The sequence below is a fragment of the Phyllobates terribilis genome, unplaced genomic scaffold (genome assembly GCF_046119375.1).
Source record: "Phyllobates terribilis strain yellow unplaced genomic scaffold, ASM4611937v1 Scaffold_7__3_contigs__length_470593459, whole genome shotgun sequence".
Classification (NCBI taxonomy): domain Eukaryota; kingdom Metazoa; phylum Chordata; class Amphibia; order Anura; family Dendrobatidae; genus Phyllobates; species Phyllobates terribilis.
Window position 1 is genome coordinate 235,976,484 of NW_027362767.1, and position 15,125 is coordinate 235,991,608.

The 15,125-nt window shown below is 41.7% G+C and overlaps 1 protein-coding gene across 1 annotated transcript in view; it reads right to left on the bottom strand.

Moving 5' to 3' along the window:
- Positions 1–15,125, bottom strand: part of LOC141154237 (myosin-4-like) — a 55,291-nt gene that overhangs the window by 23,744 nt on the left and 16,422 nt on the right. The window contains exons 6-17 of the mRNA XM_073639836.1: positions 7,600–7,692; positions 7,432–7,495; positions 6,608–6,706; positions 6,254–6,357; positions 6,027–6,165; positions 5,821–5,939; positions 5,601–5,750; positions 5,347–5,517; positions 4,951–5,257; positions 4,793–4,869; positions 4,180–4,267; positions 3,987–4,104 (exon numbers count right to left, since the gene is read on the bottom strand). Coding sequence (XP_073495937.1) covers positions 3,987–4,104; positions 4,180–4,267; positions 4,793–4,869; positions 4,951–5,257; positions 5,347–5,517; positions 5,601–5,750; positions 5,821–5,939; positions 6,027–6,165; positions 6,254–6,357; positions 6,608–6,706; positions 7,432–7,495; positions 7,600–7,692 — 1,529 coding nt within the window. The remainder of the gene's footprint in view (positions 1–3,986; positions 4,105–4,179; positions 4,268–4,792; positions 4,870–4,950; positions 5,258–5,346; positions 5,518–5,600; positions 5,751–5,820; positions 5,940–6,026; positions 6,166–6,253; positions 6,358–6,607; positions 6,707–7,431; positions 7,496–7,599; positions 7,693–15,125) is intronic.

The following is a 15,125-nucleotide window of genomic DNA, read 5'->3' on the forward strand; positions in this document are numbered from 1 at the left end:
GGAGGCACGGGGAGAGGTAAGTATTGTGTCGGGGCCCTGAGCAAGCGGGAGGGAGCGGGCGCTGACACTGCTCTCCTCCGCTTACGGGTCACATAGCGCGGCAGGGTGCCCGACTGTGAGTGGGCCCCCCCCGCCTGCTCAGGGCCCCGGCACTTGCCCCGGTGCGCCGGGTGCTGATGCCGGGCCTGATTTTAAGGGTAGGTTAATTTTAACATTGAGAGATAGAATATCCCATAAAACATCAAGAAAATCACATTGTATAAGATGCTGGGTGAGAAGGAGACAACTGTTGGTGCAATAGTAAGAAAATGGAAGAAATACAAAATGACTGTCAATCGACATCGATCTGCGCCACCATGCAAAATCTCACCTTGTGGGGTATCCTTGATCATGAGGAAGGTAAGAGATCAGCCTAAAACTAGACTTGGGGAACTTGTTAATGATCTCAAGGCCGCTGGGACCACAGTCACCAAGAAAACCATTGGTAACACATTACGCCTTAAAGGTTTAAAATCCTGCCGTGCCCGCAAGGTGCTCCTGCTCAAGAAGGCACATGTGCAGGTCCATCTGAAGTTTTCCAATGAATACCTGGATGATTCTGTGAGTTATTGGGAGAAGGTGCTGTGGTCAGATGAGACAAAAATTGAGCTCTTTGGCATTAACTCAACTCACCGTGTTTGGAGGAAGAGAAATGCTGCCTATGACGCAAAGAACAACGTCCCCACTGACAAGCAGGAGGTGGAAACATTATGTTTTGGGGGTGTTTCTCTGCTAAGGGCACAGGACTACTTCACTGCATCAATGGGGAGAATAGATGGAGCCATGTACCGTAAAATCCTGAGTGACAACCTCCTTCCCTTCGCCAGGACATTAAAAATGGGTTATGGCTGGGTCTTCCAGCAAGACAATGACCCAAAAACATACAGCCAAGGCAACAAAGGAGTGGCTCAAAAAAAAGCACATTAAGGTCATGGAGTGGCCTAGCCAGTCTCCAGACCTTAATCCCATAGAAAACTTATGGAGGAAGTTGAAGCTCCAAGTTGCCAAGCTACAGCCTCAAAATCTGAATGATTTAGAGATGATCTGGAAAGAGGAGTGTACCAAAATTCCTCCTGACATGTGCGCAACCCTCATCAACTACAAAAAACGTCTGACTGCTGTGCTTGCCAACAAGGGTTTTGCCACCAAGTATTAAGTGTTGTTTGCCAGAGGAATCAAATACTTATTTCTCACTGCAAAATGCGAATAAATTTATCTAATTTATACAATGTGATTTTCTTGATTTTTTTTGGATATTCTATCTCTCAATGTTAAAATTAACCTACCCTTAAAATTATACACTGTTCATGTCTTTGTTAGTGGGCAAACTTACAAAAACAGCAAGGGATCAAATAATTATTTCCTTCACTGTATATACAGCAGTCCAAGTGTCTCCTATGTGATGTATATGCTTCAGCCTCAGCATGTCCTATGTGATGTATATCCTGCAGCCCTAGTGTTTCCTATGTGATGTATATGCTGCAGCCCCAGCGTCTCATACGTGATGTGTATGCTTCAGCCCCATTGTCTCCCATGTCATGTATATTCTGCAGCCCCAGGTTCTCCAATGTGATGTATATGCTGCAGCCCCAGCGTCTCCTAAGTGATGCATATTCTCCAGCGTCTCCTGTGTGATCTATATTCATCAGCCTCAGTGTCTTGTATGTGATGTATATACTCCTACCCCAGCTTCTCTTATGTAATGTATATTCTCCAGCCCCAGCGTCTCTTATGTGATGCATATGCTTCAGCCCCAGTGTCTCTTATTCGATTTATATGTTCCAGTGTCTCCTATGTGATGTATATGTTCCAGCCCCAGTGTGTCTTATGTGATGTATATGCAGCGGTTTCTGTCTCCTATACAATATACAGTACAGACCAAAAGTTTGGACACACCTTCTCATTTAAAGATTTTTCTGTAATTTCATGACTGTGAAAATTGTACATTCACACTGAAGGCATCAAAACTATGAATTAACACATGTGGAATTATATACGTAACAAAAAAGTGTGAAACAACTGAAAATATGTCTTATATTCTAGGTTCTTCAAAGTAGCCACCTTTTGCTTTGATGACTGCTTTGCACACTCTTGGCATTCTCTTGATGAGCTTCAAGAGGTAGTCACCGGAAATGGTCTTCCAACAATCTTGAAGGAGTTCCCAGAGATGCTTAGCACTTGTTGGCCTTTTTGCCTTCACTCTGCGGTCCAGCTCACCCCAAACCATCTCGATTGGGTTCAGGTCTGGTGACTGTGGAGGCCAGGACATCTGGCGTAGCACCCCATCACTCTCCTTCTTGGTCAAATAGCCCTTACACAGCCTGGAGGTGTGTTTGGGGTCATTGTCCTGTTGAAAAATAAATGATGGTCCAACTAAACGCAAACCGGATGGAATAGCATGCCGCTGCAAGATGCTGTGGTAGCCATGCTGGTTCAGTATGCCTTCAATTTTGAATAAATCCCCAACAGTGTCACCAGCAAAGCACCCCCACACCATCACTCCTCCTCCTCCATGCTTCACGGTGGGAACCAGGCATGTAGAGTCCATCCGTTCACCTTTTCTGCGTCGCACAAAGACATGGTGGTTGGAACCAAAGATCTCAAATTTGGACTCATCAGACCAAAGCACAGATTTCCACTGGTCTAATGTCCATTCCTTGTGTTCTTTAGCCCAAACAAGTCTCTTCTGCTTGTTGCCTGTCCTTAGCAGTGGTTTCCTAGCAGCTATTTTACCATGAAGGCCTGCTGCACAAAGTCTCCTCTTAACAGTTGTTGAAGAGATGTGTCTGCTGCTAGAACTCTGTGTGGCATTGACCTGGTCTCTAATCTGAGCTGCTGTTAACCTGCGATTTCTGAGGCTGGTGACTCAGATAAACTTATCCTCAGAAGCAGAGGTGACTCTTGGTCTTCCTTTCCTGGGGCGGTCCTCATGTGAGCCAGTTTCTCTGTAGCGCTTGATGGTTTTTGCAACTGCACTTGGGGACACATTCAAAGTTTGCCCAATTTTTTGGACTGACTGATCTTCATTTCTTAAAGTAATGATGGCCACTCGTTTTTCTTTACTTAGCTGTTTTTCTCTTGCCATAATACAAATTCTAACAGTCTATTCAGTAGGACTATCAGCTGTGTATCCACCTGACTTCTGCACAACACAACTGATGGTCCCAACCCCATTTATAAGGCAAGAAATCCCACTTATTAAACCTGACAGGGCACACCTGTGAAGTGAAGACCATTTCCGGTGACTACCTCTTGAAGCTCATCAAGAGAATGCCAAGAGTGTGCAAAGCAGTCATCAAAGCAAAAGGTGGCTCCTTTGAAGAACCTAGAATATAAGACATATTTTCAGTTGTTTCACACTTATTTGTTAAGTATATAATTCCACATGTGTTAATTCATAGTTTTGATGCCTTCAGTGTGAATGTACAATTTTCAAAGTCATGAAAATACAGAAAAATCTTTAAATGAGAAGGTGTGTCCAAACTTTGGTCTGTACTGTATATATTGCAGATCTCCCACTTCTTGCGTTCTATAAATGTAATGTGAGCAGTAATAAATTTCCCCTTTTGAAGAGACACGCAATGTAATATACATCGGTGTAAGAACAACTTACTGCTGCAAGTTCTTTACAAAACTTATCATGCCAAAGAGTTGACTGCACTCCAGACCAAAACAAATCTGGAATGCCAGTTACAAGAAGCAACATGATCAATCCCACCTAACATCACAGCCTCACCAAATAGAAGCAGTTCCAGCCATCACATTAGGGGGAGAAAATTGATTGACCAAATATAGCAGGGCAATTTTCAAGTTGATAATTTTGTGTGGCCCCTGAAGGATGGTACAAATATCCAATTGGCCCCTGGTAGAAAAAAAGATTCCCCACCCCTGTTTTACAAGAATAGAGAACATCAGTATGTAAAACATTTTTTTTTATATCTAATTACCGCTGCTTAAAGTCAGCATAGAGTATTCTGCTTGGAAATCCTTTCCTGCAAATTCTGATACCTTCCAGGACACCATTACATCTCAGCTGGTGGATAATCAAGTGGTTGTCCATGATACCTAGGTAGAGAAAAATAGCTGTAACAGAGCTTATACATTTATTCAAACTTCATTGCTAAGGTAAAACAAATATACCTGGAGTTTTAGTCTCATTGGGAATCAGACAACGTACAAAGTGGGGATGGGTGCTTCTCAGATTGGTCATGAGTTTGCTCAAGTTTTCCTATAGCAAAAAAAATATATTACATACAACATGAAAACAATAAATATCCTTTAATCTGTCATTCAGGAATACTGTCAGTTTGACTCCAGCACTTGTTTCCATGGCAAAACTACAAAGAGGTGTGACCAAGCAAGATTTCTACAAGTTTATAAGGCCAGAAAAAGAGTGAGCAGATTTAATTTGGCGATTTCTCTGATAAAAAAAAAATCCTGGATAATATGAATAAAAATTGATTATTCTATGTTAATATTTTATATTTATATGTGGTTGGCCTTTCTAAACAGGCTATTAAACTCCCACCAATCAGCTTGCATATATCCGATTGGCAGTCTTTTAACGGCTGCAGTCTGCCAAAGTAAATAAGTGTCTTTAAGTGTCAACAGTTTAGACGATTTAATAATCTGGCACTAATTAAGTTAAATGAATGCTAGTTTAAATTAATTTCACTACTATTATCAAGTGCATTTAATAAACCTTATAAATTATTTGAGATTAATTAATAGTTGTATGCATATGAACACTAACCCTGAAAAGAGCAGACACAGTCTGGAAAGAGGATCCCTTCTTCTTCTTTCCTCCTTTACCACTACCACCAGCATCAGCTATGATAAAGATGTCTGGTTTCAGTACTACTTCAACCATTTAAACTTATAAAATATGAAGGACAAAGACACACAACTTACCTTCAGCACTGTTATAGCTGGAATACAGGAAGGACAATAGCTTGACAGAAGACTTCTGGTAGAGCTGGATAACAGATTCATTTAGTGGATCCTTATTTTTATCAAGCCAGCCAGAGATGTTGTAATCCACAGTACCAGCATAATGCACCAGAGAGAAGTGAGCTTCAGCCCTCCCTTTGGTTGGCTTGGGCTTCTGAAAGTTCTTGCACTTGCCAAGATGCTGTTCATACAACTTGTTCTTGAAGGATGTGTCGGTGGCCTTGGGAAACATGCACTCCTCTTCAAGAATGGAGAAAATACCCATGGGCTTAAAAGCAAATAATAAATAAAATGTTTTTGAGTTCCAGACAAACATGTAGATATTTTCAGTAGACTGATCTATTAAAACAAATTTACCTTCTCAATGAGCTCAATGCAGGCAGCCAAGTCCATACCAAAGTCAATGAACTCCCAGTCGATACCTTCCTTCTTGTATTCCTCCTGTTCCAGGACGAACATGTGGTGGTTGAAGAACTGCTGGAGCTTCTCATTGGTGAAGTTAATACAGAGCTGCTCCAAGCTGTTGAACTGAAATTGATAGAAAGCAGATGAGAAGATTCCAGGTGGTTGACCAAGTGGACTTGTAAAACTAGAACAGATTAACTCCTTACATCAAATATTTCAAATCCAGCAATATCCAGCACACCTATGAAGAATTGTCTGGGCTGCTTGGTGTCCAGCTGTTGGTTGATACGAGTAACCATCCATAAGAACAGTTTTTCAAATACAGACTTGCTGAGGGCACCGACAGCGTTGTACACCTGAAGTGGAAAACAGTTTAAGTAACATATGGTAACTTATTGTGTGTATTTTGCTATTTATCTTAGATACCTGTGGCACGGTCTGTCCCTTGGTGACAAACTCATTGCCCACTTTTACTCTTGGGTAGCACAAGGCTTTGAGCAAGTCGGCAGAGTTGAGACCCATTAAATAACCAATTTTGTCAGCAACTAGATGTGGACCACAAGCACAATATTATTCCTTGCTGGTACGAATAATGTTCATGACTATTTAACTCAAGGACCAAAGACACCAACCTTCATTGCCATCTGGCTCAGCCTGCTCTTCCCGCTGCTTCTGCTTGAACTTCATATTACCATGGTGCATGACAGCTCCAGTCATTTTGTAGATGCCATTCTTCTCATCTGGATTGAACCCAAGAATATCAATAGCAATCTATAAAGAAATAAACAATATACTGTAAGTAGCCAACAACATCTTTGTTATTTTGACATTTATGCCTCACATTAAAGCTGTTACTGACATCAGTGGCTATAAGTTCATCTTCGTCATTAATACTCTTCACAGCTATTTCGCCCTGGCTGATCCAAGGATAGTCATAAGGGTTGGTCGTGAGAAGGAGCATCTCTAAAACAACAAAACCAATAGTGATAACATGCTGGAGATGAAACAAATACTAGCTACAATGTTGTTTTGGATGCAAGAATTTATAAGTCATGTAATCTTCAGAACATTTTGCTGGCAACAGGAAGAGGGAAGCAGAATTAATATATTACTATCTATATATCCCGATTATGGTTTTCATGGAGGCCCTATATGGCAGAATATTGATGCTTCACAGTGAATTTAGTTTTTAGAATATAAACAGGGAAATTACCAACAATTTCTGGTTTCTTGTTGGTCAAGATCTGGTAGAAGATGTGGTAGCTTCTCTCAGCTGAAAGCTGGAATGTTACTCTGGACTTTTCCAGCAGATCTGTAGTTACATATTGAAAAAATATCAAAAACACGAGGAATTGAAGAGGTTTTCCTATAGCCAAAGTGTGCTTTTAAATAAATAAAACTGCTATTGAATTCCTTCATTTAAAAACATGTCACTTATTCAGTAATAGAAACATACAAGTAGCCCAAGTCTACTCTTCAGGAAGTTCTCGAATACTCCGTATTACATCCTGCTTCTGATCCTAGATGACGGAGTCTACGCTACACTTTTATTTTTACAGCTGCTCTCTGCTGTGATATACGCATGCTACTAATGTCTGTTTTGACTGCTGTCACCAAGTATCGCCCTGCTTGTTACTGTGCATGAGCTACCAAAAAATATCAAATCAATAAAAAGTTAAGAATGTGCCGTAAAACCGTGCCAAGAAATTGTGGCAGAGGAGGATGCAGAGTGTTCACTCAAGATCATGGGCAATTAAATGTTCATAAAAAAAGTCCTGTAAGACAGAGCAAACCCTGAAGTGTGAGGCGCCAGTATGGACAAGGTTTCGTCAGATTGTAAAGTAACCATGGGATTTTATACTGCAAGCTTATTATCAGTGTTCGACATGCCTATTTGAGTGAAAAAGCTTCATGATTGAAAACCCCTTGACTCACACATTTTTTACATTTCTGAAAATATAATGTAAATGTAAAACTACTGACTATCACCAAGTATAACTGTCTAAAGTCTTGTATTATCTTCACACTCATCCTTACAAGTTTCAATATCAGCAGAAGAAAGTTTTCCAGTGGTACCAAAGTGAATTCTGATGAATTTTCCCTAAAAAAAAACATAGAAAAAAGTAAATAATGATTGTATTTCTATAAGTAATATGTATTTCTATATGAAAATAGAAATAACTCTTGTCTGATTTTAATATTTACAAAACGAGACGAATTATCATTTCTCAGCGTCTTGGCGTTGCCGAAGGCTTCCAGCAGAGGGTTAGCCTGAATGATTTGATCCTCCAGAGTACCCTACAATAGAAGGAGTATTAAATTAATGGAACACTTAAGACAAAATTAATAAACTCATATGCTGCATTTTGAGATAGTAGTGAATAAGATGAGTGGTCTTTCTATGATGTTCTTTGAATCCTTTTTATACTTTCTCTTAGCCCTCAGGCTAAGCATTGGGCATTATATAGTTGCAATCAAAATTATTCAACCCCCATTAAAATTAGATTTATTAGCAAAAGTGTACAAACTTTCTGCTTTTTGCCATTAAGCAATCAAACAAAAAAACATGTAAATAGTTCAACACAGCTAATGTAGCAAGTGGTTTCTCCAAATTCTACATAAAATGCCACTTTTAATGACTACTGCAGTATCAGAGTTATTCATTCCCTGCATGACAAGCATCTTTAATCCTTAGTAGAGCACTTATGGCTGTTATGGACCACTGCAAATGTGATACATAGACAAACACCAGCTTCTAGCATCATTTCTAAGTGTAACCATGTAAGTGTCCTTATCTGCACAATTACAACAAAAAAGGACCTTGGTTCTTTGTTATTTGTCATAATCATACTTGGGACAATAAAAGGTTTGTCTTAAATGGTAAATTGCTTTAGGCTGCATTTACACTGGTAAACCTCGGCCATTATTAATATTTATCATAGCGCCATTTATTCCAAGGCGCTGTACATGTGAGAAGATCATTGATAGCCTTACATGTAAGCCGATTAATGATCGTTTAATAGTTTAAACAGGACGACTTTACTTCCATGCGCAAAGAATATTCATTTATATGATTGTTCATTTGCATAAAATGTCATTGTTCTCTGCAGCACACATCCTGTTTACACAGGATGAAGTTCTGTGAGAAATTATGATTTTCAAGCTAGATTAAAAATAATTTTACGAAATGAGTGAGCAGTTTACTTGTACGTCAGGTGATTGACTGCTTGCATAGACCGGCTGATAACGTTCCTAGTGTTTCCCAGTGTAAGTGTACATTCAGTTGTGCAGTATATACTGTTGTAAACTATAAAAAATAATCATTAATCATGTTATTCTCTATTTTCTTTAGTTAAGATGCAATAGAAAAACAATGGTAGAAGTGAGTTGAATGCATGGTATAAGAATAGGACAACTTCAATACTGATTCTGTTCTCATTTACATCTTTACTCATATTTTCTTTTTATTGCTTTTTGTACTCTGGATTCAGTAGCAGGAATAGTTTGTATAGCATAGTGTCAGGATCTGTTTTTAACATGAGGCTCATAAATCCACATCCCTGGAATCTTGAGCTTGACATCGGCACTCAATGTACCTTCTAAGTTACATAGCTGTCTTAATTATCATAAGCTTCTGGAGCATGGTCTCAGAATGCAAAGAAGGCATTTTTCTTTTATAAGTAAATGCTACTACCTCAGTTACATATCCTCACCTACAAAGTCTGAGCAGTTGGTATGTAGCATGCTAACTAACATTTAAACAGATCTTACAATTGTACTTTACAGTTTGTGAACCATTTCAAATTTTCAGTATTTTGTGCATAATTTTGACATAAAACTATATCAGATTTTCACACAAATCCTAAGCATAAATAAAAGAGAATGAAATCAAACATATGAATCAAAAATATTAGATTTTAACATTTTTTAAATTAGGAATATGATCCAATATCACATGTCTGTGAGTTGCAAAAGCATGTACCAGTAACTCTTTCGGCTTAGCAGATAATGATAATGTGAAATTAGAATCTGGTGTTTTCAATCAGTGGGATGACAATCAAGTGGGAGTGGGCGATGTGTTTTATTTAAAAAACTGGATCTATTAAAGTCTGACATTAATAATGACATTGGAGATTTCTGAGGACCTCAGAATAAGAGTTGTTGATGCTCATCAGGCTGGAAATGGTTGCACAACCATCTCTAAAGAGTTTGGAATCCACCAATCCACAGTTAGACAGATTTTGTAGAAATGGAAGAAATTCAAGACCATTATCACTGTTATGAATGTAAAACACACGGGTAAAGGAAGAAAGGAAAGACCTACTACAGGGATACGCTGTACCCACACGCCACTGGTCCCTGTACAGACTAGAAAGACCCTAGCCACACAACTCATAAACACCACCTCGTACCTGGCTCCGTAAAAGACCATTAAGGTGTTTCTGGTACCTCCTGAGGAACCAGAGGGGAGGCCGTAAACACTGCCAGCAAGAGCAGATGAAAGTGTGCTGGAAGATACGAAAACCCAGGGTGAGAAAATTAAAACACACTCATATAGAGTAGAGAGGGTAAGCTAAGGACAGCCAAAATTAAACAGAACAAGTAGACCCTCCCAGAAACCTAGAGAGGTGAAAGGAAGAACTAGGAAGTTAAACAAAGTCTCACTGCAGGAATTCAACTGGTGTTTACCATGCAAGGTAAACCCCTAGCTGAAAGGTTCAAACTCCTAAACCCAAGTCCACCTAGAGGTATAGCCAGCAAGGAAGTGCAGTGAAGAGTGAACATATAAAACCAAACCCGAAATGTGATAGGGCAGACCAAATGGGAATATGGAAAACACTTGGAGCGGAGTAAAACCAAGAAGGGGGAACAAAGACAATTGAAACCATCAGCAATTTAGACAGGGAAAAAAAGGCAATAGCTCAGCAGACAGAGGATCTGACCCCACGCAGCAGCATAAAACCAATCCATGTCAGTCGCCCCCCCCTTCTACAAAGTCCCGACTATCTGATGTCGCTGATGGAACTCCCTCACCAGGCGATCTGCATGAAGATCCTCCGAATGAAACCAGGAGTTATCTTCAGGGCCATAACCTTTCCACTTTACAAGATACTGCAGAGGGCACCTGACCCGCCTGGAACCAAGAACTTGCTCTACCTAATACTCCCAATCTCTTTCCAAATCCACTTAAATTATGTCTTGAGGACCAGGTGTCCCTTCAGTTTTTTTTTTTAAAAAGGAAGACCTACTACAGGAAGATGCCACACACACACCCCACTGGTCCCTGTACAAATTAGAAAAATCCTAGCCGCACAACTCAAAAACACCACCTCGGACCTGGCTCCCTAAAAGACCATCGAGTGGTTTCTCTTACCCCGTGAGGAACCAGAGGGGAGGCTGCAACACACTTCCAATAAGAGGAAAGGAAAGTGTGCCGAAAGATACAAAAACCCAGGGTGAGAAAATTAAAACACGTTCATATAGGGTAGAGGGAAAGCTAAGGAGAGCCAAAATTAAACAACAAGTATAACATCCCAGAAACCTAAAAAGGTGAAAGGAAGAGGAACTGGGAAGGAAAACAAACAGACTCACTGCAGGAATTCAGCTGGTGTTTACCATTCAAGGTAAAGCAAAGAAAAAATATAGACGATCAGCTCACCTATTCTCAGATGCAGGTGTGCACGGATCCAAATTCCAAAGGAAACAGTCAATATAACAAAGGCAGTTGATCCAGCACTTCCATAAAACGCATATTTTTATTTAGAAAAATTCACCCATAAAGGGTATATAGTTCCATAAAAAATCCACATAAATGAATGGAAAAGTATATCATCTGAGGAAATAGTCCCAAGGGAGATGCATTCAAGATGCATCTCCCTTGGGACTATTTCCTCAGATGATATACTTTTCCATTAATTTATGTGGATTTTTTATGGAACTATATACCTTTTATAGATGAATTGTTCTAAATAAAAATATACGTTTTATTGGAAGTGCTGGATCAACTGCCTTTGTTACATGCAAAGTAAAGCCCTAGCTGAACGGCTGGAACTCCTAAACTCAAGTCCAACTCAATGTATAGCCAGCAAGGAAGTTCAGTGAAGGGTGAACATATAAAATCCAACCCAGAATGTGATAGAGCAGACCAAAACAGGAAGATATAAAACACCTGGGGAGGACAAGCCAAGAAGAGTGAACAAAAATGTAAAGAAAAATTGTAAAATCCAGAAAGATATCTCCAAAGAGGGGACATTTTCACCCTCACATTGAACATATGGGATTATAACTGGGGAAGTGAGAGAGCTGACACCTCAACCTCCATTGAAGTAGGACCTCCTGCCATGAACATGCAATTACAGTAGGGGATCTGCTGAGAGCCAGCCACCAAGTCTCGGATTCGCATACTCAGAGGCAGAGAAGTACACTTACCAAGGTAGGGGTGTGAAGACACGGGGTCTTCCGTGGGCGTAATACTACTTCATAGGGTGAGGGTAAAACAGTGTGGCAATACTTTATTGAACCACAAAATGGACAATAAACACATGGAACAGTCCCAGAAAATACCCAAGATGGTACCACATTACACAGTCTCACCCTTCCGCTCCGCCCACCTGGGATAGAACAGCTGCGACTTTGGGGACTTCCAGGGCCAACTACCTCAACCAGCGGCCCCCCGCTTCTGGCGGGCCCCCACAGAAAGAAGATAGCAGCAAGCTTAGGAAGCTAGCAGTCAATCGAGATACAAGGCCAGGAGACCCGAGGGTCCCACCCTGGCCTCTCTGAGAGTTTCCATGGGGACAGATGACCGGGTGGTCCCAGTCTGGCTTCTCCGAATGTCTCCATGGGTTCCTGGCGACTGGAGGGTCCCACCTGGCAACCCCAAACCAAATACCTATGGGGCTAGGTGACTTCATCATCCCAACCTGGTCTCCCCAAATGTATCTGTCTTTCTGATGGTCAATGGAGCAGATCCGAATATTTCCAGTCAGGGTCTCGTACCCTTAGACTGGAATCATGTAGAATCCAAATCTGTCTCTTTATGTAAAGCCATGCTTCCAAGCTGATGGTGTGACAGAGTCTCATCTTTTCCTTCTCCTTGATTCTCTGAATTCTGACTGCTCCAGAAGCATTCTTCTCTTTAAGTCCACATCCACAGGTTGGAGGAAAGGACAGCACTCAGGTCTCATTGTTCCAGCATTTAATGAATTTGCTTAGTTTGTCCTCCTGTCTTGTGAGTCAATAAGCCACAGGGTCCACAAAGGTTAATCAACATAATTATCAAACATTCATTGTTCCACAGACCAATAGAAGTCAACACAAAGATAATAGTGTATTTCTCTTGGATTAATAAACCTAAACGTCTGGCTGATAAGATTTTAGGCTGTATTGTCACAAGGGGCTTCCTCTGTTCAAAGGAATTATCTCAGACAATCTGGAGCCAGTGGTCAGTGATGAATATTGGGGTTTGCATCTATCCGATATTTATGGGAGATATATTTTCGCTGTTGTGGCGAAATGATGAACATAACACATTCATTCACATCACCAGAAGGCCGGCCTAACACCTTCAACTTAATATCGACAGATGGATGATGCTATCCATGCCATGTTTCATCTCTATAGAAAGGTAATAATGTGATAGAAAACATGACAACAATAGCTCTCGCCTGGGACCTCCAGGGGCAAAGATATCCGGAAAGTTGGGGATCTCATAATCTTCTAAAGACCTAGCACATCCCACGACCACCCCCCCCCCACCCCACATGAGCTCACTAAGAAGAGGTATGTGGGCGTAACCTTGATCTAATATAAATCTGAGTTTGGGTTTTTGTCATTTGTCAGCCCTGGAAGACACAGTGCTCTATGGTTATGTCGGTTTCTCTAAGTAGTGCTACCGTCCGCTAAGCTGAGCCATTTCTGTGACACAGGTTTTGTACTTTGTTTTGTTATGCCTTTTATTTTGTGATTGTATACTGTACTGTTTTGTTCCCATTTTGCAAAATCTTTGTATATTTTTTATAAACACTGCCTACTTTTCTTGATTAAATATATAAAATGTAACAGCACCCCTGAAGCCATACGCTTCCTGACAGGTGTCCAATCTGCCTGTATAAATGATTGGTGGTGGCAACTAGTTTTTTTCATGGGTTATTAGGAAGTGTGGCAGTGTCCATGCCGGAGTTTATACAGTGATGGGCAAAACTTTTGGCACCCTTGAAATTGGCCCAGAAAATGAAATTTTTCTCCCAGAAAATAATTGCAAGTACACGTTTTGTATATTTATTTCCTTTGTGTGTATTGGAACACCACAAAAAAAAATCATGGGGGGCGTGGCTAGTCATGGCTAATTGAGCTAAGTGAAGCTGAGTTCTGCTACACAAACCACAAGATCACCCTCTAACAGCTCTCCAAGATGGGCAAGACATGTAAAAAGATGAAGATGAGGTCTCCGTCCTGCACCCCAGCCCTCCGTTGGGTCATGGAAAGCTTCCTAAAGCCCCAAGGACCGCAACAAGAGCCGTCACCTCAGAGATGTGTGGACCACGAGGAAACTCAAGATGGCCGCGTGGTTAATGCGCTCGGATGAACCCCCTGCCTTGACGCCACGGAGGAGAGTGGAGGGAGCCCTCCGGTCTGGCAAACTGCTACTGCAGCGAAGGTAACCCTCCGGTCTTCAGATGACAAGACGGAGACACGGGACTGCCCCTCGCCAGAGCACTCCGCAAAGCAGCCTCGCTGCGGCCGTTGCCCGCAACAGGACGGTCCCCCTGTGGGATACAGAGGCTTTGACACTTGGCGGATTTCCCCCGCACCGCCAGAGATATCTTACTTGGTCCCCAGATGCCTGGACGAACTCCCTTGCACCCCTGGCCAAGACGGCCTGCATGCCTCCTCGGAGAGGGTTAACCAAGATGGCCGCGATGACAGAGTAGGAGCAGTCCTGCTGCAACATAAGAGCCCACATCATGGAAACCCCATTGTCCCCCCAATGTCTTGGAGGGGTCAGCATCCCTCAGAACTCTGCCACATTTACCCTAGGTGAGAGTGCACACATGCAAAGTGCTCCTAAAACCCACAAAATTTTGATCCTGGCCAGATCTCACTCCTGGGATGTTCCATCTAACCAGTCCCCTGTGCTGGTCCCCATGGGCTACACCAATTTCCCAACGTGGTCCATGGGTTCTTCGTGGAGTGTGGTGTCCCCACCTCACTCCCTGAGGGGCGCGCTTCATGATGTCCATGACCATGTTGACACTCCACACCTGAGGGAATGGGGGTCGCCTCACCTGCGGCTTATGACAGCTCCTGCTCTATCCATGTCAAAGGAAGGTGGGGATGTCATCCAATTCAGACAAGTGTCCTGTGGGCCCTTCTTTCAAATTCAACAACAGCCTGGATACACTGGCGTGGAGGCTATGGGCTCCCTGCCACCATCAGACGACAACAGACCAGCTTCTGTAGCAGAACTCCGTGCACTCCTGCAGACCATCCCAACAAGAAACAACATACTAGCGCTCGCCAACCAAGTGATCTCTGAGTGCAAACAAGAATTCTCCATTTTCTGTACAGAGCTGTCCTCGGTTTCAACCAGGGTTGACTCCCTAACCCAAGCCCAATCTGCTGATGCCGTAGCCATTCAGAAGCTCCAAAAAACTGTTCAGAAACAGTCATTGCAGCTTTTTTCACTCTAACAATTCTTGGAAGACCTAGAGAACAGAAACAGACGTAAC